The 27,771-nt window shown below is 33.4% G+C and overlaps 1 protein-coding gene across 1 annotated transcript in view; it reads left to right on the top strand.

Moving 5' to 3' along the window:
* The first annotated feature begins 1,835 nt into the window (after window positions 1-1,835).
* The window catches only part of LOC137657775 (sodium-dependent phosphate transport protein 2A-like), a 35,539-nt gene continuing 9,603 nt past the window's right edge, over window positions 1,836-27,771 (top strand). The window contains exons 1-3 of the mRNA XM_068392285.1: window positions 1,836-1,966; window positions 2,503-2,956; window positions 4,117-4,240. Coding sequence (XP_068248386.1) covers window positions 2,885-2,956; window positions 4,117-4,240 — 196 coding nt within the window. The 5' untranslated portion in view covers window positions 1,836-1,966; window positions 2,503-2,884. The remainder of the gene's footprint in view (window positions 1,967-2,502; window positions 2,957-4,116; window positions 4,241-27,771) is intronic.

Genomic DNA, 27,771 nt, shown 5'->3' with positions numbered 1-27,771 from the left:
TTTTTCGAGAAACCATTACGATCTATAATGTTTACTCATAAAACGGATAAGGTAAGTTTTTTAAGAAAAAATAAGTTTTACGTACATTAATCATTTTGGACACAGATAATACAGAAAGAACAGCTACTTTGCCCTGACACAAACTTCTACCTAAATGCTTAAATAATGATCTCGCTTTCTCTTTCACATGCACACGGACACACACACAAACATTCACAAATTCATGCACGGATCTTCTGTTCAACGTATTGTCAAATATGAAACGCACTGCGTCATCTTCAGGCATAAATTATCAAGATGGCTAAAAAGGATTTGATATTAGAAGGTAACACGTCAAACCAACATGGCTGGCACAGTTTACGTTAGCCAAATAATTCGGGGGGTCTGGGAAACCTAGTGACGCAAGTCCCACAGAGAGAGAGAGAGAGAGAGAGAGAGAGAGAGAGAGAGAGAGAGAGAGAGAGAGAGAGAGAGAGAGAGAGAGAGAAGGGGGATGGATGGGCGGTCAAAGCCATACCACCCGCATTCGTCTCATTTGTCATTGTATTTATTGTGTTAAGATGTGTTGATATAAAGGAATAAAAACCATTTTAAAAATTAGTCTTTTTGTACCTCGCACCGCTCAATCCAAATCTACGGCACGACACTCAAGTCGATGAAACACTAAGTCAGATTAAAACGTCACTTCGGTTCCAGACGAGTTATATTTTTTTCTTTTTTCTTTTTTTTTCTCCCGATCACGTTGAGCACTTTCTGGTATTTCGAGTTCCCGGTGAGAACATTTCTAACACCTCCAACCCGGGTTATGCTTTAATCATTTTCAAGGAGAAAGATCTACGTAAAATTTTACTGCCCTGTTACATAACTGCTTTTTTTTTTCTTTTATTTGGCATTTACGTGATTCGTAATCGCGATGCTATAATTTTTTAAGTGATCATTCATGGATAACTAATTGAACCGTTGCAGATTCACATCGTTTATTTTTGCATTTCTTGTATACAACAAAGAACAAGAAAAAATAATTACTGCGTACAGTGCCATTACACACACTAATATCATATATACAGTATATATATATATATATATATATATAATATATATATATATATATATATATATTATATATATAAATATACATATATATATATTTATATGTGTGTGTGAGCGTTTATCTCTACGTACATATATATATATATATATATATATATATATATATATATATATATATATATATATATGTGTGTGTGTGTGTGTGTGTGTGTGTGTGTGTGTGTGTGCGCCCACGCGCACCTATGTCTACGTGTATATATATATATACATATATATATATATATGTATATATATATGTGTATATATATATATACATATATATATATTATATATATATATATATATATATATATATATATTATATATATATATATATATACTGTGCGTTGCACATTTTCATATTTAGAGTAATCATGTACAAAGATAGAAATATCATTTGAATGTGTGTCCTTTTAGCACAGCAACACCATCAAAACAATTTGTCTCATTACCTAAATTACTGGAAAATTGAGGAATACGTGCCAAAAATACACGTCATCGCCAGAAATATACAAGAGTACTCGGGAATTTGCGTTACCCACGTGAAAGGTGCATGATAAGCGTGACGTTCATCTACGTCACCACATCTGTGCACCAATCGCCTGCGGTTTCATCATCATCCCACATTGCCATTGGTCGAGCCGCTCGAAGGTGAAGCAATATCATCCAGGGCTCTGGACAAGACCCTAACACGGATACTTTTGCATCATGTTTAGTTTGTCACTTAACTCCCCACAAGAAGAAGGAAGAAGTCTGTTCTAGAAGAACGCTCTCTTTTCTAACTACGCAAAAATAAAAAGATATTTTTTTTCTCCTGGAGTATCTAATTCGAAAATTGACGAAACACCATAATTGCATCATCTTCACTCTTGTGCATGTACGTACTCACTTACTTCTTTATTAGCTCTATGTAGTGTATCATTTAGTCTATAGAATAATCAATAATGCTTTGAACGATATGCTATTAATTTTGAGTCGAAATCTATTTTTTCTATGCATAATACATTGACCTAAATGGCTACCCTTTAACTTACGAACGAGGTCAAACCCGAATGCCTAGAATCATAGATACAGAGAGATAGAAGGGGCTATTTTCACTAGTTTACAATTAAAGCTTTTATCCGTAGACATTTTCATTCTGCCTAACATTTTGTAAAATGTTTGGATTTAAAGCATGTAATTTATTTTAAGCAGCTATCCATAAGGCATTTACATTAGTATATGGAAATAAAATTCTCCAAATAATTAGTTAATGTTTGTTACTTGGATTTTGTCATTTGTATTTTGTAAAATGAACAATTTGATCAAAAAGAACTTTCCAATGTGAAATAACTTGAGGATATGCGAGTAAATGTATATTGGACAGGAAAATAAAACCTTGCAATCTAACAACCTCTCTATGTTCCATCGTAGATCTATGACTACGGCGAGGGGAGTTGGCTGGATGAGAGGTCGGCAGCGAGCTGAGCCAGAAGCGAAAGTATTGATTTACTCGGGCCCCCCGCCACGCATGGAAAGCAAGAGGGAAGAGAAAGAAGAGAGCGGAAAGAGACAGAGAGAGAGAGCAAAAGAGAGAGTTGTCACGCTTGCCGAACAAAACCCGCCGCTGAGGAAGGCGAGGCCGGCATTTGGCAACCACGTGGTGAACAGTGTGCACGCACTCCTCTCCGGAAGGACTCAAGGAAGTGCTCCTTGAGTGCACTTCCGCACGTGCACTCTCTCTTTCCCTCAAGAAAGGAGGGAGTTTCGGGAAAACTCCAGACGCCTATTTCCTCTTGACCAGCTGCACACGGCGATGGTCAAGAAACCTTCCAAACTGGTGAAGAAAAAATCCTTCAAGCAACATGGACTTCCGAGCGAGGAATTGGTGAGTAGAAGGATCGTGTGCCTTTGTTGTCCTTTGCTTGTCCTTCCTCTCTCGAGCCAAAAATTAAATAAAGTTTTAATGGAGAAATTAAATCGAGTTTGAATGGTGTCTTTAAAAGATGTCGTTTTCTGTTAATAAGTGGACTCGGACGACTCATTTCAATTCTTTACTCGACGGACTGAAATTTCGTGTATCGTGAATCATAGAGAAGTGTTACTGCAGGATATTGAGAGCAAATACAAGGAAAATAAACAAAACTTCAAGCGAATAAGTTGAATTAAATAAAGCGGTGGAGACTAAAGCCATTATGACAGCATTCATGACAAAGGATTGTTTTTTTCAAGTGAACAGTGGTCTGGTTTTGCTTTAGTTATATAAAAAAAAAATAATTTACAAAAATGTTTACCAACGTTTTATACATTTTTTTTAAAGGAAATTCAAATGGAAAGGTGATAATGGATTAGAGGGAGCTCACAGACAAACCAGTTTCAACCAGACGAGAAAACCTGTGGCTTTAATATAAGCGAGACGAATCTACAATCTTCGTCGGCTTTCATTTTATTGAGAGCCAATGATCTTATGCCAAAGCTCCTATAAATTACCGAATCGTTTTTCAAGCCTTACAAATCAGGACTTTGTTAGCAGAGATTGGAATATTTTTGAGTTGTTCTTAGTCTTTGTAGGCTATCTCCATGAAGCTTTAAGTATTTTTCTAAGGCTTTCTAAACCTTTGAACGGTATTCAACCTATTTTAGTCATTCAGTTACATAAATGTCGTACCTTCAGCTCGCAAAGTTTCTAAAATTGTCTTAATAATAGAATTTAAAATTGCGATAAAAAATTCTTCGGAAACATCTATTCTGGAGGCAGATCTGAGAGAGTAAAGTACGAATCATTAGGTTGGCTATAACTTTTAATAATAATAATAATAATAATAATAATAATAATAATAATAATAATAATAATAATAATAATAATAATAATATAATAATAATAATAATAATCTTTAGTACCAAACACTCTTGGAATTGTGATACATTTAACTTCTGCGTGTGACACATGACATTTCCCTGCAGTGAGTGATGTGAGCCATTTTGAAAGCTCCACTGAATGTTTGATTGTACAAATAAGGTCACTAACGCTTGGTTTTTCCATGTCAGGTCACGGTCAAGTCCGATCTCATTCTGCTGGCGCCAGAGGTTGAGCAGGTTGAGGCGAAGAAGCTTCAAGGAGGAAAAGGAAGACGAAGAAAGGCCAAAGGTGACCTTACAGACCCCATTACAGGTCAGTGGAAGGCACTCCCGTCTGAGCAATTTTCTATCTTCTCTCGTGTTTCCTTTTTTATAAAGCTTTCTTTCTTTCAGTTTGTTCACTTTTTTTCTGTTTCCCTCAGTGATTGGAAAACCTCATTTCTCTAAATATAAAATATTTGTGATTAGCTTTTCTAGGAGACAAATATTTGCGATTAATTTTTTTATAAGATATAAAATTAGTGACCATAAAATAAATAAGTTGGCTTAGTTTTTTACCACAAAAGTGACTCGCTTTTTCTAGCATATGTAAAATTCATTCATTTGCCCAACATTTAAAACATCAAAGACTATTCCAATTTACTAACGTTTAAAAGATTTATTGATCGATCATTCCAGCATATTGGGATAATTGAACCTGATAAAGGAATAAGGTCATAAGAATGTTGTCCTCCATAATATTTCGAAATCTAAACTTCGTCGAGTCTGTATGATCTCAAATTAATAAAAATAAAAAAGGACACTTAACTCCCTCCCTGTCCACTTCCCTCCCCATTTGTGAAAAAACTTGTCAGGATAAATGGGAAAATGATAGGTGAAAATAGCATGGTTTTTTATCTTAAATCAGACGTAAGTGGTTCGTTTGTACTCGCTTTATCACAAACAACGTCATAACTCGTTTTATTCTGTATTTTATTTATCTCCCACTTCTAAATCATCCCATAAATCTAATACAATTGTTATCCATTCATCTCTTTAAGCCAACTTGATTTTCTAACGATCTAAAATGGGTCAGTTGATGAGCACAGTAAATCTTTTTGCCCTTTACCTTTTAGAATTTAAATTCGAGAACTGTCGACGAAAATGTCTTCTATTTTTCTATCAAATATGTTAGGCGACAAATGGCCATCACCGATTGCCGCGTGTGTACGTGTGTTTGTGTTCCCACCTGACTTAACTGTGACGTAGGAGGATCGTTATTCCGTTCCAAGGCTGGGATCAAACAGCCCTTTTTTTTCCTTTTTTCATCACCTTTTCTCTCTCCACACATTTTTTTCTGGCTTATTTTATATTAATTTTCACTTTGATTTTCCCTTTTTTATAACCTTTAAAAATTCCCTTATTTTCTGCTTCATAATATTACTCTACAGTTTATGGTTTTTTTCTGTGTGAATATTTATAATGTAAATTAATTTCCTTCCCTTTTCATATGAAGTGGGAGATTTTATTGGTTATTCGTGGATGGGAAATTCGCTTAATATTTTCACATAATAACATTTATTGTGATCTAATCATCCTAAAATGAGACAAAACTTGGAGAGTGGCTCGCTTAATTGAGAGAGAGAGAGAGAGAGAGAGAGAGAGAGAGAGAGAGAGAGAGAGAGAGAGAGAGAGAGAGAGATCAAAATCTTGGATGAAAATCTAAATTGTAAATATTAAAAATACGGAAAGTATGGGAGTTCCAGTTTAAAGCTCACTCATGAATGGCGGAGGCCAGTGACCTTGCCCTATCAAGCAGGACAATGCCCTAGAGACTGACCATATAAACAAATGATCAGCGCCCAAGCCCCCTCTCCACCCAAACTAGGATCAAGGAGGGCCAGGCAATAGCTGCTGATGATTCAGCAGATAGACCTACAGTACAGGCTCCCCCTAATTCCCAATGCTTATCTCACAATGATTGTAAGGCTGCAGTGATCAAAGGAACCAACGAGTTTGAGCGGGACTCGAACCCCAGTCTGGCAATCATCAGGCAAGGACGCTACCACCAGGACACTGGTAATAATATTTTTTTACATGACTACCCACTGTGTTGTTACATTTTATCAACATCTCACTATAACAACCTTCGGGTTGTTACCAACTGGTTTTCATTTGATCTTTACACTGCGATGGATTTCCAGCACAACGCAGCAACCTTCCATTTTTTACAAAGGCCAAATATAAATATCACATGAACGTAAACCAAACGGATGAAGGACACCGTTTCTTAACAGTGTGCACTGACTATTATCCGCCCGACAAAGATACATTTCGTGAACTCAACCGACTGGCTTGATTTATTCAGAGAATGAGAAAACTAATTTTCTGCCACACTAATTTGTAACCTTAATTCGAGAATTTCCTGAAGGGGACTGAAGGGTGAAGGGGGGAAGTGAGTGCACGCTGAGGGAGGGGTTGGTGGAGGGTTGCAAGGGAAGAAGAACTCGATGAAGTAAGGCAGATTGGGGGGGTTGGTTTTGTCCCTCCTTCACCGCAAGATGTTGACCTACATATCAGTAAAGTTTAATGCAACCATGCCTTACCTCTGGAATTCCAGTTACTGAATATGTAAGTAATGTTTTTTATTCAAAGAACTCTAGATAATTTGGGTAATTTGATGAGTTTATTAACTAAAACAGTATCTAACTGATACGTTACTTCTTTATTTACCTGTGAGGATTGTTACTTTGAAAATTGACTGTGGATTATATAAAATAATTAAAAATAACTACTCGGGTAAAGCAATATGAATGTAAACGCTCACTTAGTCTATTATAACTGATTGCGAAATCATCTAGTTCCACGGAGATATTTAGACCGCTATAATTCAACGAGGACTGCAGGTAACGTCAACCAATGTCAACGAACTTTGAGGTTTGACGAATCGGAATCCATCACCAACACCCCACCCCCAACCAGCCTCTCTCTCTCTCTCTCTCTCTCTCTCTCTCTCTCTCTCTCTCTCTCTCTCTCTCTCTCTCTCTCTCTCTCTCTCTCTTTTTCCTTTTTTTTCTTTTTTTTTCAAACTCCTCCAAATATTTTTTATGCGAAAAAACTCAATATTTGTTATCCTAAACTCCTCTAAATATTTGTTATATTACATTCTGAGTATTTGTTATCTTACACGCATCTAAACATTTATCTTACACTCCTTTACATATTCGTTATCTTACACTCCTCTGAATATTTGTTATATTACACTCAATTCATTTGTTATATTACACTCTGAATATTTGTTATCTTACTCTCCTACGAATATTCATTATCTTACACTGCTCTGAATATTTTTTATCTCACACTCCTCTGAATACGTTATTTTACACTCCTATGAATATTTGTTATCTCAAACATTTGTTATATTACACTCTGGGTATTTGTTATCTTACACTCCTCTGAATATTTATCTTACACTCCTCTGAATATATATCTTACACTTCTCTACATATTTGTTATTTTACACTCCTCTGAATATTTGTTATCTTACACTCCTCTACAACTTACACTCCTCTACACATTTGTTATTTTACACTCCTCTGAATATTTGTTATCTTACACTCCTCTACAACTTACACTCCTCTGAATATTTGTTATCTTACACTCCTCTACAACTTACACTCCTCTACACATTTGTTATTTTACACTCCTCTGAATATTTGTTATCTTACACTTCTCTACATATTTATTATTTTACACTCCTCTGAATATTTGTTATCTTATACTCCTCTACATATTTGTTATTTTACACTCCTCTGAATATTTGTTTTCTTACACTCCTCTACATATTTGTTATTTTACAATCCTCTGAATATTTGTTATCTTACACTCCTCTACATATTTGTTATTTTACACTCCTCTGGATATTTGTCATCTAACACTCCCCTAAAAATTTGATATCTTACACTCCTCTGAATATTTGTTATCTCACACTCCTCTGAATATTTTTAATCTTACACTCCTCTAAATATTATAGTTAAATTACGCTCCTCCGACTATTTTTTATGCCACAGAGATGTTGTTGGGTTAACACTCAAGGGAATAAGAAAGTGGACTCTAAAACTTTAAAAGATTATGTATCTTGCAGTCGAGAAAGCTTTTAGTAAGGTTATACCGCATTTACCACGCCTACCTTTATAGTGCTAAGTGCTTTTTTTTTTTTTTTTTTTTTTTTTTTTTTTTTTTTTTTTTTTTTTTTTTTTTTTTTTTTTTTCTTGGTAGGCTTTGCAAGGTAGATGATATAAGATTAAATCTGCGTAGCGTAACAAACTGATCTGCTTAGCGTTGAGAAATTCCGCAAATGAAAATTACGAACATGCTAAATTCATACATAATTAATTAAGGACGAGCATTCTATGTACTCAGGCGATTTGAAAGTCAAACTCAGAAATTAGATTTTCAGCTGCATGAAATGATTCTTATATTACGTACAAGCAAAATGGGGAATTTAACATCTGAATTTTTTCATTCACAAAGCTTTAACAAAGTACCCTCAATATGCATACCCAGCTAGGTACAAGTTTAAACTTACTTTATTACACACAGACTGCTTCAGCCACACAGGATATATAATATGTATGTGTATATATATATATATATATATATATATATATATATATATATATATATATATATATATATATGTATATATATATATGTATATATATATATATATATATATATATATATATATACATATATATATATATATATATATATATATATATATATATATATATATATATATATATATATATATATATATGTGTGTGTGTGTGTGTGTGTGTGTGTGCGTTTGTATGTATGTGTGTGTTAGATAAAAATAGAACAGTGAGAGAGAATACGATTTCGAAGAACTTTTATACATTTTCCAGTTTCTAGTAATGTTACAATCTAATAAAAAGTAGATATGCTAATTTCTATATAAACTCATCCGAAACACAGCGATCGATTTAAATTTCAATGTCCCAGTCCCATCAGAATTATAGTAGATTTATATAGGTATAATCTCCTGTAAAAACTTTTTTCTGGAAAATATTCTGTACCATTCTATAGAAATTATGTCAATGATCTATCTGGCCCATTAATTTAGTGATCTTACATAATTCTTCCGACTTTTCCAGTCACTAATGGGTACATGTTAAAATTAAAGAAACTTGGATATATTTTAACACTGAAATACTATTTTAGTCAGATGATATGAAAGCTGGGTGAAAGAAGAGTGAGGGCGCTTACCTATCTAACCATGGAAGGGAATAGTTTGTAAAGTTAAGTATAAGTAATACCAATGTAAAGTGTGATGCAACCACAATTTTATTTACATAAATGTGCTTTTTTATAAGTACTGTCTATAATTCCATAAGTTGATATAAACTCTACGGGATTTGATGGCCACACTTCACTATGGAGACTATAAACGCTTTCACTATTCTTAAGTCAATAATAACAACTTTCAGTATTCTCCACCAAAGTATGCTGATGACTGTATATTAAACTTTAAATAAATTGATATATGGATAAAGATTGCCATCAAACACCTTTCATTTTTTCCCTTTTGGAGCCCTTGGGCTTTTAGCATCATACTTTTAAACTAGGGTTGTAGCTTAGCTAATAATAATAATAATAATAATAATAATAATAATAATAATAATAATAATAATAATAATAATAATAATAATAATAATAACAGCTATGCTTAATGCCCGATGCTTGAGTACTAAATGACCTAAAAGGCCTCAGCCAAGGTTATATAGTTCTAATCCATAAATTTAATTCATCGTCTTCTTGACGAAAGTGTTTTTGCTACATCATTATACGTCTATATGAGACTTATTTGACGCTTTTAACAATCGTTATTAATAAACACATATACGCTTATGTATGTATGTATGTATGTATGTATGTATGTATGTATGTATGTATGTATATATATATATATATATATATATATATATATATATATATATATATATATATATGCATATATATATATATATATATATATATATATATATATATATATATATATATATATATATATATATATATATATATTTATAATATATATATATTATGAGAGAGAAAGCGATAATAATTTTAAGTGCACCCTCATTGTGATTATGCCTTGATAACGTACACAGATTATGTTGTGTGAGCATGCATGATGAATCTGTTGCAAAACTGGATAAACTTTTCTCTTCCTAATTCATTTTCATTTACAACTCCTGTACCATCAGATTGAGATTTGACTCCCACTGGCAAAGAATTTTCTATTTGAAAATATCCAGATGCTTATTTTTTGGATTTTTATATAATACATGAATGTAAGTGTATATGAACAGAATCATATATACAGATTAATCTAATAGAGAAATATGGAATATTTCCATTATTTTTGCGAAGTATTCGATCTTTTTTTTTTAGAAATGACTTTCCAATTACAAATAATAAATGAGACCCGATGTTGAAAAAAAAACTATACGATCAACCCACTTATCAGATATGTTTACGTGTATATAGACGAGCTGATTGTCGTTGAAAAGAAGGATTTAACATAAAATCACTTTCTCTTTTAAGATTAAGCTTTGGTGTTCATTTATGTCTGCGCTTTCTTTATATCCATGATCTCGCTTTCAAATAGGATTGGTTGCTTTATAAGCGATTAACTCCCCCTCCCCCTTACCTACAAACTTCAATTCTGAGCTATATAAAGACACTAGACTGACCACTTCATCAGAATTTCAGTCAAATCAGTCACGTGACTAGACTGTCTAGGTGGGTTACCCTTAGATAAACTATTAGAACATTCAGTTTGTTTCATCAAAGGGCAGGTTCTATTCAACTCAGATATTATTTTAAGTCTAAGGTCTTTGCACGTATTGCTTTAATTTCATTTCAATTTTCCCTGACTCTCTAAATCATTTCCTCTATGACTAATCCACTGTTGCTGTATAACTATATATTTATCATTTGCTCAAAAAATAGTAGAAAAAATAATCCACTGTATGTCCCAAGGTGAAAGTGAGTTTGCTCTTTCTTTAACAATTTCTCTCTCTCTCTCTCTCTCTCTCTCTCTCTCTCTCTCTCTCTCTCTCTCTCTCTCTCTCTCTCTCTCTCTCTCTCTCTCTCTCTCTCCAGTGTGCAAACATAAGTGTGCCTCTTAAATATCGATTTTCTATTAACATTGTACCCTCAGCCTTGCTGCTTCCTACTTACAAGCGCCTGATCACACCTCAACGGCCTTGCTTTCGTCATATAAACATCGCTGATTTTACGTCATAATACGATTCCATGATTTATTAGTCATCAAAGACTGTGCACGAACGAGAATTACCAAAAAATCTATCTATGATGGTATGATATAAATATTACATGCTAAAGAAATCAAAGACTGGATGATTACTCTACCTTCTGTTGTAAAATAATAGGCTAGGATGCACATATTTTTAGTGAGAATATTCACAGGTGTATACAATATAGAAGGCGTACATATCATATCAGCAAATTCAGTATGTCTTTCATATCATTACAAGCATTATTCCTAAAATATCTATTACAATAGATGATTGCCATGAGAGGTCGAAGGTAATTTCCTTAGAAATAATATTATATTAATGATTGAAAATTCTGAGCATAAAATTATTTCCCTAAGGGAAATGAGATGTGAATAATTCTTATGATACATATCGGTGTTTCATATCCCCACGAAGGAACGGGACAATATATCACCTTGATGACCTTTAAAGGTTAACTAGTCACTATATTCATGTAATTGCTGACATTTCTTCCATCACCATCATCATCACTGTCATCATGACCATTATTTTTATTTACTAATAATATTACTGATATCACTACAAGTAATTTATTTCTGACAGAATAGGTAAAATTAGAACAAATTACATTATAACTATCAGACAGCAAACTAATATTTTATAGGTAGTTAATTTATTTGCGGATTGAATCATTTTATACTAAGATCTCTTACTAGATATATAGGTTAATTGCTTCTTTTATAAACCTAACCTCTACTAATCAACGGAACAGACGTAGACCTCATCGGGAAAGACAGCAGCAAGTCTTACAAGCTGGAGAAATACTTAGACCTAAATTGGATATAAAAATAAGCAGTTGGTTCTTCCCCGTTATATTTCACTCTAAATCTATATTCTCCCATAATATCTGGCCTCCTAGTTTAACCGATCCCAGTTGATTGGTTGACCAACTGACTTATCAATCTAGCATCACAGTTGGGTTAAGTTAAGATTCTGCGAGGCATAAGATAAAAAAAATCCCTTCTGAAAGTCCAGAAAGCAGTTTAATTTGCCTACATCCTGATTGGGCCACGAATATTATGAAATTTTGTTTTACCAAATCAACCACGTCTAAATCAAATTTGCAAGCATCTTTCTTTCAAAACTGTCCATATAATACACAGTTCCTAGTATCTTTTAGCCTCTTGCCATAAAAATTTGCATAAACCATTCGTAAAGCTGCTTCAAGAACTTACAAGTTGTAAATAAAACTTGCTAGTAATTGAGATATCAAAGTCAAATCTATTGAAAGTACCCAAGCTACTAAAGCCTTTAAGTGACGAATTTACTGAATGAGGTCATTAGGGCTAGAAAAATAAACACAATTTCTTACATGTTCGTAATGACAAAGCCTCAGTAGTCAGAAATGGCGCAGCACAATTTTTGCCTTCAATATTCGCAAGTTGATGCTAATTTTAGCTAAGCTAAGAGGAGCAACGAATGGTTGGTAGTAGTTGGTTTTTTTTTTTTTTTTTTTTTTTTTTTTTTTTTTTTTTTTTTTTTTTTTTTTTTTTTTTTGCCTTCAGCACAGTTCACAGAAATACAATAGGTAATGATAAAAATAAATAGAGAATACAAACCCGAATAATAAATATATAGGATTTTCTGTTTTTGTTATTAAAAGTATTGATGAATCGACAACGAGAGACGAATGTGGTTGTATTATTTTTATTGTTAAAGATCAAAACTTTATTTGTCTGGACGAATATGATTTGCCCGATATTTTAATCTTTTCCATTCAGCCGTAGTACTTTGTGCAATATGAACTCCATACCACACAAAAAGAATTATATTTTTACGCGTCGTAATAATTTAATAATTTCCAATATTCGAAAATCAAAAAATCAATCATAAGATTACGGAAAGGAAAATGATAAAAATAAAAGTTCAGGATACTTTTTTCAGAATATTTTGAAACATACAAATCGAAAATAAGAAAAAATATCGTATTTATTTTTAAACATCTTAATAATATTAGAGGCCTTTGACTAGATACTTCAGAGCGTCGTGTTAAGGAAAGCTGGAAAACACAAGAGAAAATCGAAAATAAATGAGAGACGTAAAAGAAATGATAGCAAATGTCTTCTTTAAGCTTCCTTTCAATTTTCTATTTCGTTCTTCTTTTTGTATTTCGTCGAGTAACTTCCTGGTTTCAGAGAGGCCTCGGGAGGGATAAAGGGCCATGAAATGGGGTTAGGGAGGAGGAGGAGGAGGAGGAGGAGGAGGAGGAGGAGGAGGTTAGTGAAGGGGAAGAAATCTTGGCAGAGAATGGGGGAATGAAACTGAAGGTCAAATGGGGAGAAAGGGTGAAGTGACCTGCAAATCGATGATTTAAGAGAGTAAAAGGACAATGAAGAAGAAAAGGTTATTTGAGATATAAACGAAAGGTAAGAATATAAAGCTAAAGTAAAAAGAATTCATTGGAAGAGAGAAAGGGGATATATAAGTAGAAGGTAGACGGATATGAAATAAGACATTATGAACGAAAGAAAAAATAAAAGTAAAATGACAAGACTGAGAATAAAATTAGCTATTTAATATTTGGAAAATGAAGAAAGTAGCCTTGTTAAGAGGTCGATTTTAACACATGCACTCAAAAAAAAGAAAACTGTTGACACGAAACACAATGAATGAGTGTTCACCGAAAGATGAATACTATTTTTATTTAAGAATACAAAAATAATCAAAATGCTCCAATCACATATTAAAGGAGTTCCCGCAGAATACAAAGTACATATATGAAAAAGTAAAAAAATGGAAGATAATTATAATAAGACACTGACAGAGTACAGTAGATGTATGGAAGTAGCACTATCGGATATGAACGATCGTTACTGGTCCTTGAATTGGAACACGAAAGTAGTGCATGGGTTCCGTCTGTTCACGCAACGTTGCTTTTACGTGTCTGGGAAATGTGTAGCCGTCCTCGTATGGCTTCATGCTAGCACGCCCTCGCACGAACTAATGTACGTTTGCAGGAACATAGTTCCATAAATTTATGTATATATATATATATATATATATATATATATATATATATATATATATATATATATATATATATATACATATATATATATATATATATATATATATATATATATATATATATATATATATATATATATATATATACACACACAACAACAACAACAAATGCAACCGTTTCTAGTCCAATGCAGGACAAAGGCCTTAGACATGTCTTTACTCATGTTTTCATTACTACGCCGGCCAATACAGATTGGTGACGGTGGAAGAATTTTGTCTGATCTGTCACATTATACCAGTCTTGTATGGATGGCCCTGACTAGTACAGCTGTGCTGATGATGGCGATGCACAAACCTTTTCACTACGTTAAGATATTCCCAATCAGAAAGGGCATATATATATATATATATATATATATATATACACGTATATATAGCAAATATAGAGTATATATTATATATACATATATGTATATACATGTTACATATATGCACACATACACACATACATACACACACACACACACACACACATATATATATATATATATATATATATATATATATATATATATATATATATATATATATATATATATATATATATACAGTATATTACATATATATATATATATATATATATATAGAGAGAGAGAGAGAGAGAGAGAGGAGAGAGAGAGAGAGAGAGAGAGAGAGAGAGAGAGAGAGAGAGAGAGAGAGATGCATTTTTGCCTGTCTTCTCCTAAATAGTTGTTCTACCTCCCCTATCAAAATAACTGCTCTACCCTTTCACGATACCCTTAAAGCCAGGAACTTTTCAGCACCCCCTCCTGTGTGTGAATGTATGTATGTGTGTATATATATACATATATATATATGTATACACACACACACACACACACACATATATATATATATATATATATATATATATATATATATATATATATATATATATATATATATATATATATGTGTGTGTGTGTGTGTGTGTGTGTGTGTGCGCGCGTGTGATTTACGAAAAAGGTTACGTAAAGATAATTCATTTCATGTCAGACAAACTATATTATCCGACTAAAGAAGGCACGAAAACCGGATTCATTCATTGAAATGAAAAGAAGGAAAAGAAGGGAATAACTATTTAAATAATTCATGCAAAGGAAAAATATATCAGAATGATACATTTCAAGTATTCATAGAAATATACAATATATACACCCACCAAGCCTTAGTGGGAAATATACACCCAATATACACGTCAAGCTTCAAAGGGAAATATACACCAAATATACATATCAAGTTCTAAGCGGAAATATACATGTCAACCTTAAAGGGGAAATAAACAGCAAATACAAAATCAACTTCTTAGGGGAAAGATGCACCGAACTGAACTGACTTTTATTTAAAAATATGCACCTAGCTATACAACATAACCGTTAAAGAAATACGTGCACCAAATATAAACTTTGGTGTACATTTTCTGAAAATATACAACTCACCCTATGAAGGAAAATATGAACACAGACCTTCTTTTACTTAAAAGCGCTGTCTCACCCGAGAGAGAGAGAGAGAGAGAGAGAGAGAGGAGAGAGAGAGAGAGAGAGAGAGAGAGAGAGAGAGAGAGAGAGAGAGAGCTCTGGGATTTCCCAATGAGTTGACCGACCCTTCCGTCTTGTGTCCTTGTCCGTCTGATCCACGCCTTATGTTCCTTGCACCTCCCCCTTCCCCCTTCCCCAACTTCTTCGCCCCATTTTTATGCATAAATTCTTCTATGATTTCTTTCTTCCTCTCCCTTAACCTCTTTTTCTTTTCAGTTTTTCTTTCTCCTTATTCAGATTCCACTCTATTCCACTCCTTTTTTTCCCTACTTTATATTTCCTTTGTTCAATTTGTCATTCACTTCCTTGCTTTTCTTCCTTTTCGTTTTCACTTCTATTACTTCTCGATTTATTTTTCTAATATACCATTTTCTTCCTCCCTTTCTACACCCTTCTTTAACCCGTTTTTCTTTCCCTTTTCCTTCTCTCCTGACTCTTTGCTTTCGCTTCGTTTTCTATTAGTTTTTACCTCTTTCTTTCTCCGTCGGCCTTCACCCCTTTTATTTTATCTCTCTCTCTCTCTCTCTCTCTCTCTCTCTCTCTCTCTCTCTCTCTCTCTCTCTCTCTCTCTCTCTCTCTCTTTTCCGACTCTTCTCTCCTTCTTTCTCTCTGAATCTAACCACCCCCCATCCTTTCCTTCTATTCCCTCCCCATCCAAATGATTACAGACCCAGTTTTGGTTGTCCTTGTCAATACCGATCTTCCCGGAAAGTGTAATTCCCGTTTATTTTTGCATTAATGGGAGCGTGTCCTGCAGGCAATATTTCATGGCAAGAAACCCCGCCCCCTTGCACGACTGTTGATATTGAGTGGGTATTTTTGGAATCAGGAGATTTACGATGAATCCGTTTGAAATCCAAAGGGTTCTTACGAAATGATACTCCTGGAACCGCAAGAGCATATCTGTACTTGTGTGTATGATTGATATCGTAGCGTAGGTGTCTTACTTATATATTGATGCCTTATACGAATATTTTAAAGCTGGTGCAAAGTTTGATGGGCAAATGTTAAAGAATGCTAGAATATTTTCTCGAGTAACGATATCTATACATCCTTCAGAGCAGTCTGTAAAAAAAAAAAAAAAAAAAAAAAAAAAAAAAAATAAGACACCTTCGCACTAACAATGAAAACTAGGGGGCACTCAGTAGAGTGCATACTTTCGCCACACAAAGCAGTCTTATTTTGCGTAGGCAATAAGCGAGCGACTTAATTGCTGGTAAGGGTTTGACAAAGTGTTAAGTCACTAATTATTTTTATCCAGGAATATATTAATGGGAATACTGTTTAAATTTGTAGTGGTATTATGAAAATAAAATGGCAGTACGCTAAAGTTCAGATGATTTTAAAAAGTGCATAATGAAGTCTATGTAAGTCATTTCAAAACCAGATTAATCAAAGTCATGGTTAGTCGGTAGAATGTACAATAAAATGGAAAGCCTCAGAATCCATTTTATGCTCGTAAATTCTGATGAGGTCCCCAATAAACGATCTGAAGTTAAAGCCCTGTTTTTTTTTTATTTCTTTTTTTTTTTCAAGTACCATAGACTATAAGTTTTGTGTCACCAAGTGCACTTTTAACATCTCTGTAAAAAAGACATCTCAAGTCAAAGCCCTTGTGTGTGTGTTTTTTTTTTTTTTTTTTTTTTTTTTGGGGGGGGGGGGGTAAAAGTACCATAGACTATAAGTTCTGTGTCACCAAGTGCACTTTTAACATCTCTGTAAAAAAGATAATCTCTATTTGGATATGGCATTCACATTTATATTTTAATTCAGTCATTGTGTGCGGAGGTGCCAGTTAAGTGATAACTGAGAGGCAAGGTGAATGCAATTGAACTTTACTAAACACTCAACGAGTTTTTTTTTACAGCTACTTGTGAACAAGAACGTCACGAAAATTCAAATATGAAAAATCTGATGCTAGCATGAGAAGACAAGATGGTCTATTAACATTACAGAGAAGAGCGAGTGAGAATATAAAATATAAAAACCGTTACAGTATAAGAGCGTGTATGAAACACATACAGTACAGATGAAAAATTCGCCAACAATTGCACTCTCCGTGATTATAGCTAGAAAAACGTTAATAAAAAACATGGAGTTGACATATGCCAAATTTCAGAACTACAAATTACTTTTCGATCCTACATTAATAATCAGTGCTTACATATCTGTTTTTATTCTAGAATGATCTTACTTATGTCTCTATATTACTAAATGAACTGCTACACGGATTACTTGCGAAGACGTATAACCAATAAATGCCCCAAAAAGTATTTATGTCAAGTTACTGACCAAATTTTTTATAACATAAAGGATAATTATATTTCAGAGTAGTGGAATATACCTCTAAGTAACATATTTAAAGCTATAAATTTCGTAAATAAGGTCACCAATTAAACCGTTAGGCGTGTCAGGCAATTACCAACACTACGTAAACAACTACTGCTTAACAACTAATTAATTAAAAGCCTAATGCGGCAATAAAATGTGTGATCAACTACGACTAGCTGACAATATCTCTGTTGAGCTAAGTTTAACTGTTTTATTCTTGATTTGGAAAGATGATTAACGAGAGCGTATTAAATCTTTTCATACATACTAGTTATTTTGTGAGAACCATAATGATAACATACAAAAATAAAGTGCCAGGAAAAAACCTTTTGGTTTTGTGAATTAACAATTGCATTTTGGAACTGAACATTATGTTAATTTTCTGCCGAAATCAATCAGCAGAACTTATAGTAAGCACTTGAAGACGAAATTGCATACACTGGAACTTCCTGTGAAGTCTGTATGATGAGTAGTGTAAGACAAACCACGCCCTCAAAACAGAGTTCCAAACCAAAATTTACGATGGCTGAGCCATTTTAATTGAAGATGCGGATAACTATATCATTAATTGATCGGGGTTTCTGTCCTAGATTAAATATTCTTAAGAGTTGCTACCACCAAGGTAATTATTCTGTAATTCGTTCGCTAAGCTTGATAGCGTAATCAATATCCATACTAATAAAACAAAATTGACATGATATTAACGTCGATAAATGGGATGTAATGATTTACCACAACAGTAAACAGAAGAAAGTTAATGTGTGATTTAGTTATGTCTTGTCAATTTGAATATTATAATGTTTATCGGCAAAAAGTTAAGGAGTTTTTATATTGTTTCGCTGGTAATTTCCATAAAAAAACTCCCCTGTGATCGTGGTCTCCTTTGCATCATCTTTCTCTTATTTTGTACAAGGGGAAAGTAAATCTCTCTCTCTCTCTCTCTCTCTCTCTCTCTCTCTCTCTCTCTCTCTCTCTCTCTCTCTCTCTCTCTCTCGGCAGGGCTAATAGCTGACCTAATTGAAATATTTTCCACCCTAACTAGAACATCGACTGTCGTTTTATCCTCTTTTCATTTCGATCGTTGCACCATTTTCCAACATTTTTCTATTTCATCTCAAATGGTTACATCTATTTCAATCACCACATGATATTTTTATAGGTTAATCTTCATTTTGTTTTTTAAAATAAACATATTGTTTTCAATCACAATCTTTTTCACATAATATAAATTTTTCGTAAGTTTTTATCTATGAAATATTTATACACTTAATGAGCCCTTGTCGGTGGGTAATATCAGTATTTCAAATTAACTCTTTCCTTCTTAATGTCAGTACTGATTTGCTATAATAAACTCTAAAGGTAAATATAAAACTCAATAAAAAAAATATTTTTCTTTAAACATGGTAATAGATACATTTGAATAAATTTGCATAAATTACACTTTCAAGATAGGGATTGTTAATTCATTTTTCTAACATTGGAAAAATAAGACATGTAATGGTTCATCATTTAAAGAAAAATTAAATAAATCTAAGATCGTCTTATGATTAATTTTCTGAATTACTTTTATTGAATATCGTTTTGCTCGTCAATAATATGTTGGGAACTATCAATTAAAAACGGGATTTATATATTATTTACAGAATTTATCTAATGTAGGTATGAAGATATTTGATGCACACATGAAAACAAACGCACATATACCCACCCACCACCCACACATATATATACAGTTATATATATATATATATATATATATATATATATATATATATATATATTATATATATATATATATATATATAAATATATATATATATATTAATATATATATATATATATATATATATATATATATATATATATATATATATATATATATATATATATACTATTGCATATATTGTTAATTTCACTGGAATAGAAAAGCTCTGACAAAGAAATTAGAATTTTTTTTTTTTTTAAAACAAGACCTATTGGCAATACTCTTAAACTATATGGTATCCACGACTGTGCTAATAATAAGTATGTTTTCACTGTTCGCCTGGGGCCCATAATTATTACTGTTTGTTTACGTTAAGAGACACAGGTTTGAATACGTCCATGACTTTTACTTTTTGTTCGTTAATGCTAATTCCGCTGCTTTGCAGTTCATTCACTTATCATTATCCTAAAATTAGGATATTCTAGTAAGCTGCTGATTGCAGTACACTATTTATTGCATTTTAAATTCCATAATTGTGGGACCAAGGCAAATTACTTGGCGTTATCATTTAAATATTTCAAATGTTAATATTACATGGCTCATTATAACATTAAATAGATAAGTAATGAAATACGGCGTGGTCTCACCGTAGAGTGTGACCATATCGAGTGGAAGTGGTAATTTAAGGACGAAATTTTTTCACTCTTGAAATTTATAAAAGCCGAATTATACTTTAGCCATTCTAACGTAAGAATCCCATGCATAAATGAAGCTATAAATTCATGGCATATGCAGTTCTGTAATGCGACGCGTCTCCCAGCAGCTTGTAAAACCGGTGTGAACTGGATGGCGGGATGTGGGCGCTAGAGTAGGAGACTGGGGTAGACTGCGGGACTAAGAGAGTTAGGGACTGAGGATGGGTGTTAAATGGCAACATATGTTATATTGAGGTAATTTTGCTGCATTTTTCATATCTCACTTATTCCTTGAGCATATGTTGTACTCAGTGTTTTATTTAATTTAATAACCCATTACGTAATAGTTCATGGTTTACGTATCAAGTCATGTAGATTCTATAAATTCACTATATAACTTTGAACATCATCTCTTCGTAGAACCTATGTGAAATACAACAGGTAAAATTAAAATGGGATATTATAACTCTAATTAAAACAACCAAGTTAATAACTAAAAACACATTTATAATTTTTTGCCCCAACTATACATAACTCATAGTCCCCTAAGGGTAACTCGAGATTAATTATTAGTTTCTTTCAAATCCAGATTAATTTCTGACGTCTCTCAGCGCAATATTCCTCATTAATATCCTTATCAAATAAATGATTATCTCCGTCCAAGTCGTTCATTCATCCAGCGGTGTTTAATTATTAGTGAAACGCCCAACAGAATTTCGTCTTCTGAATTCGTTTTTAGTTTTCCAGAAAAATCCAAATGATATCTTTTTTTTTTTTTTTCTTTTTGTTGAAATCCCTCCCTTTTTTATGACACCAATGGGTCATGTTTTTGTTTATGAACCTTCGTGGCCGGTATTTGCTGCATGGCTGCGGTAAAGATTATTGGAACCACTGCGGGTTGGCCATAATTTTCGGGAAGAAACGATTCGTCCAACAAAAGTTAAAGAAATTCGATCACCGATGGTTCCTTTAGAATATTCTTCCCTTCAAAATAAACTTTCAACTTAGGCAAAAGGAAATTGTCTAACTGAAGAGGTAACGACGAATGTATTAATTCATAAAACAGTAGTGGCCTTTGATTGAAATCGGTGGGCCTTGAAAATAAGACAGCCATGAAATAACCTTGAAAGGTAGAAGTCATCCGACGCAGCAATAAACATGACGTGGGGGCGGAACGAAGTTGGACCTGCAAAGAATCCCTCTGTGTCTGTATATGTGACCTTCGTCTCTCTATCAGTGTCTGTGTTAGATTGACCTTGGGTTCTCTCTCTCTCTCTCTCTCGTCTCTCTCTCTCTCTCTCTCTCTCTCTCTCGATCTTCACCGTTAAATTCTGCAACGAGAATCAGTTTTGAAAAACTGTCAATGATAATCTATTCTTCAGTACGCCTTAGCATAGAAATTATTTGCTTCTGGGAGTGACGACCGTAAGAGAAAACAAAGAAAATTAACATAAAAATAGCAATATATATATATATATATATATATATATATATATATATATATATATATATATATATATATATATATATATACATTGAAAACAAAAAAAAAACATAAAAATAGCAATATATATATACATTTACGTGTGTGAGTGTATGTGTGGGTCAGAATAAAAGAACAAAAGGCAAAGCGATAGAATCTATAGGTTATTTTTTATTATTTCTAGCTATGGATGATAAGATATACCATGAAATGCGCAGCGGAACGAGGGCAGCTATATTGAGAGAGAGAGAGAAGAGAGAGAGAGAGAGAGAGAGAGATGAGAGAGAGAGAGAGAGAGAGAGAGAGAGAGAGAGATCGTATTTTCCATCTGTAACTACTAAGTGAAGGAATTGCAAAGATGAGAAATTAGAGATTATTGATTATCAAAATCATGAGAGAGAGAGAGAGAGAGAGAGAGAGAGAGAGGAGAGAGAGAGAGGAGAGAGAGAGAGAGAGAGAGAGAGAGAATCGTATTTTTCATCTGCAAACTACTAAGTAAATGAATTGCAAAGAAGATAAGACATTAGAGATTATAAATTATTAAATTCATGAGAGAGAGAGAGAGAGAGGAGAGAGAGAGAGAGAGAGAGAGAGATGAGGAAGAGAGAGAGAGAGAGAGGAGAGAGAGAGAGAGAGAGAGAGAGGAATCGTATTTTTCATTTGCAACTACTAAGTGAATTAATTGCAAAGAAGATAAGCAATTAAAGATAAATATATTAAATCCATGAGAGAGAGAGAGAGAGAGAGGAGAGAGAGAGAGAGGGAGAGAGAGGAGAGAGAGAGAGAGAGGAGAGAGAGAGAGGCGATCGATATGAAACTGTCCCTGGAGTTTAATGTCAAGTTCTACCCCCTTTGCACCCATCCATCCATCCCCATTAGTTTGAAAATTCACCCGCCCCATAGCGCCTCGACCTTGGCCCTGATAGTGGGCGGGACCCAAATTATTGAAGGGGGTTGTGGGGGTGCGTTCAAGGATAGGGTTCCTCCCGTTCAAATTACCGGCGAGGGGAATTCAAGGACTACACAGGATACACTGATCGAAGGATATGCTTAAAAGCCGCTCATGAATGGCAGAGACAAGGGACAGTGACATTGCCCTATCACATAGGACAATGCCCCTAGAGACTGACCATGAATAATATTAGAGCCTAAGCACCCTCTTCACCCCAAGCTAGGACCAACGATGGGCAGGGCGATGTCTGCTGATGACTCACCAGATAACAACATAGGCTCCCCCAAACCCCCCATCCTTAGCTCACAAGGATAGTGAGGTTAGAGCGACCAAAGGAACTAACGAGTTTGAGCGGGACTCAAACCCCAGTCTAGCGATCACCAGGCAAGGACGTTTCCAACAGGCCACCACAACTCGAAGAGATAGGACGAGTTGATTGGGAGCGGAAATGAAGATAGATTGATGTGATCTAGATAAAAAGGTCGAGAGGAATTTAAGAAGATAAAAAGGTTCTTATTAGGTGGTATTCAATGGTGCATCATAAAGGAAATCAATCGATTGATTATCTAATGCGTTTGAAACCTAAATCTCACCAATAGCAGGACACAGGTGTAACAATATCGGATAAGATTGTCGTCATGAATATCCAAATTACCTTTGCGTTATCAACATAGCGTGAATGGCATATGAGGGTGGCCGAATAAACAATGACCCTATTTCGAGAAGTCATTCATCAGCAATCAGTCATTATATATTAATCATGATGTTCACTATAGAATGGCATTAAAACGTGATGTCACGTGCAGTATACTATCTTCAATTACTTTCTTTTTAATCATAACAGAAATTTATAAGAGATAAGCTTACAATACACCACAGTTCACCTTCCTGGCAGTGAGATTTTCACTAAAAGCCGCCAGATTTCCTGCACATAATGACAGACATACCTAAGATGCAAACTTGCAGTTACACCAGATCACCTCTCAGACATGAACAGATTTCACACAAAAAACCTACATACTTAATATAACAACAACAAACAGAACATTAAATTCAAAGCGATAAACTCTTCGGAGTCAAAGGCAGTAAACAGACTCGATTATGTAAGTCACAAATTATCTGATGGGCTAAGAAACGTTACAACGCAATATACCGACATATGCAACGACGAGAGGCCCAACCATTAGGACAAAAGCAAGGTCACACACCGCGCAGTTGCCCCACAAGCTCGTCTTCTAAGAGTGAAACGAAGAAGACTTATCGAAGAGAAACAAAATTACATTATATAAAGCAGTGCCGACTCTATGTTTAGCATCCGAATTCATAAAAGACCCGAAGATATAGTTCTATATAATTTGAAATATGAGAGACCCTGAGAGGACTATCATAAAAACACCAATAACTTGAAAAAAATCAATTTGACCCAATATATCGTAAAAAAAAAGGGCTGTATTTTCACATCAGAGAGAGATAAAACTCGATCTCCCTTGTCATGGGATCACGAGGCATGAACTGCGCGGTACAAGTTAGAGACCAGTGAGGTCCAGAAAAGAATGGCAAGGAATTGAAGCCTAAAGAACAAATCGATGTCGATGTTGATACCAGAATATTTCTCAGACGATATTCTCTTCAAAAGGAATGAAAATGTGTTTTTCTTTAGTTTCGTGAATTGATGTAGACATTGCCGATAGCTTTTTTCAAGAATAATTTTGAATCAATATTTTGCTAATAAAAGTGAATTATACTTTTTAAGGAGGGGGGATGTTGGAAATAAACTCATATGTCGAAAGCTTATATAAATTAAAGCATCAATTCACCGTATATGACTTTTAATACTGTACTATGATATTTTCCAACGAATGTTTTTCTTTTTTTTTATAATACTGCTTTTGGACTTTTGATGTCACTCCGATATATCAAATTATTGCAAGCCCAGAATTGCATACATATTCATCTTTACATGTCCACACATGTGAAGAAAGGGAGTAATAAAAAAAGCAAAGAGACGTAAAAGAACAAAACAAGAGAGTCAAGATTTTTAATATTTATGAGTTGTGCTTATTTTATCACAGTTAGTATCAATAACCTTACAACTAGGAATGACTAGAATTAATTAATATATTTTTAATATACCTTTATCTATGCTATACGGTTTAATAACAGAACAACAACAATGAATACTACTACTACTACTACTACTACTACTACTATTACAATCTAATAGTAATACTACTATTTGCATTACTGGTTCTGCTCTGGCTGTTGCTAATATCATCAATATTTAGACATATATAAAAAAAAAATCTTCATAGGCGGCTGGAATAACGATTTTGTGATTCGAAGGAAATTAAAGATGATTCTATACATAAATTATGTAACAATGACGAAGATGAACGACCAAAATTCAATAACTGTAATGACTTTTATCATAATGGGAAAGAACCAATGTAACAAATTAAACTACCAAATAACTTTTTGTTACTAAAGAACACAGTTTTTTAGAATAGAATAACATCATTCCTATTGGGAAACAGGCACCTATAAAGATAGTTTTTTTTTTTTTTTTTTTTTTTTTAATCGATGTTACATAATCAATAAGTCGCTCTACCACTAGATCAATTTCCCTCTTTAGAGTGGCTGGCGCCAGAGGGGTCGATCCTTCCGTTTCTCAGCAAGCCTCTAAAGATCTGATAATTAGCTCTACTGCATGTCTCCCCTTTTTTGGTCCCATTTTGACGCTGGTAGCCTTTTATCAAAGTATCCAGTGCTCTAGAGCTCATGTACAACGAATCCTAATTGACTGTTAAATCTATAATAACTAAGTATAAATTATACTAAAGAACTTTTAATACCAATACAAGTTCTTTATTGCTACATTACTGCCATGACTGGCTCAATTATTATCTGAAGGCGGCGATGATGTAACAATGGCCACGGACAAGAAATTTTCTCCAAAAAGATTGAAAATTATCCTTGGGAAACGAATTCTGTACATCTACTACTTAAGTCAATTCACTAATCGTACATTATCAAGAACTTTAACGCCGTGTGTAGCTGATACGAATTATAATTATTTGTAATTATTATTTCCATAATGAGTGAGAATATTCCTTTAGAAATGAAAGCCAGTGATGTGTCTAGTATTGAGGAACAGTAAAAAAAAAGGTTCTATTCTTTTGAGAACGACATTTAGCCTGTTTTTCTTTCAGTTCCACAAAATATTGACTTATTGAGAAATTCTTTCAAGATGTTTGGTGATCAATTTATTCTGATAAAATGTTTAAATTCTTTTGTCCTATTATGTTTCGAGTTTTTTCTACTATCTCAATCTGTTGGACAAACCCTTTCGGTTTATTACGTTCCTTACCCTGATCAGGGTATTGATCTCTGGCATGGTCTTTCAATTCTGTGTATATGTTATATAAGATTTCTCATAATTCTGATCATCATTTGCATTCCGATCTTTCCAACATGTACGTAGTAGTGGTTATGATTTTAATTCTTATACTTGACTTCCATCTGGCATAAGACCCAATGCTACACATTATTCTGGAAGATTTATTTCAGCTGTGGCTAGATTTCTGAGGGATTTTCTTAATCTGTAGGTTGAATCGGTGGAACTTGAGAAATTCAAATTTGTAGCAAATAATTTTCTGTAGAACAAGTTCACTCAAGACTCGGTTCATAATTTATAAAGGATTGGTCTATTTTAATGATGTCACTAATCTTATTATATTACATATATTTTTTATCATTTCTAGTTTACTAGTTACTTCTCTATTTTCTTTCCACACTATACTGCTTTCCCTGTCTCAACCCTTGAGCTTGTAATAATAATAATAATAATAATAATAATAATAATAATAATAATAATAATAATAATAATATTTTCAGTACCATCTGTTTACATGAAATTGTATAGACAAATAATAGCAAACAGGGCATTAGGACTAAAAAAAAATTATATTTATACACACACACACATATGATATACTGTACATATAAATTATATATATACTGTATATATATATATATATATATATATATATATATATATATATATATATATATATATATATATATATATCAACTGTAATAAACACATCACTTGTGAAATGTATTATTCCTGACGAAGTAAAGACAACCGTTGATACCTAATCATAGCGACAGTAAGAGACGACTTGCCGAATTCCTAACAGATCACAAATCAGATAATGTATACGAGTAGTATACAAACAATTAAATTCCCGGTTGAAATAAACATTTCTATAACTCGAAGCCATATTGAATAGTAAGTTCCAATTATCTCCTTTCAAATCCCTTTCATCTTCATCCCTGCCACATTCTTTACGTACAAGGTCATTCTTCTTCAAATTTACGACAGAATTAAGGTTCGACATGTCATGGTTAATTGTTAGTTTCCTTACCTTTAAACACAAATGATTTACTGTAAACCTTTTGCTTAAATAAAGAAGATGAATAAAAATCAATCTTCTATTAACCACAAAAAAGGTACAAAAGTCAAAAGGAAGTCATATTATCTTTATAGTTGTTATTGCAAACCTCAAGACTTTGTATTCGTCTTATCTAACACAAATACAGTATGTCTTTTCTCGTCTTGCTTTGTCTCTCCAACTGTCTTTCTGTACACCATATAGGACGTTTTATCTTTCTAGTCATATTTAGCTAACATTTCATCTTTGCATTTGTCTTATCTATCCCATTATATTTCTTTTGGTTTTA

The sequence above is a fragment of the Palaemon carinicauda genome, chromosome 18 (genome assembly GCF_036898095.1).
Source record: "Palaemon carinicauda isolate YSFRI2023 chromosome 18, ASM3689809v2, whole genome shotgun sequence".
In the NCBI taxonomy this organism is placed as follows: domain Eukaryota; kingdom Metazoa; phylum Arthropoda; class Malacostraca; order Decapoda; family Palaemonidae; genus Palaemon; species Palaemon carinicauda.
The sequence above is the reverse complement of the archived record's forward strand: the minus strand, read 5'-3'. Positions and strand labels throughout refer to the sequence as shown.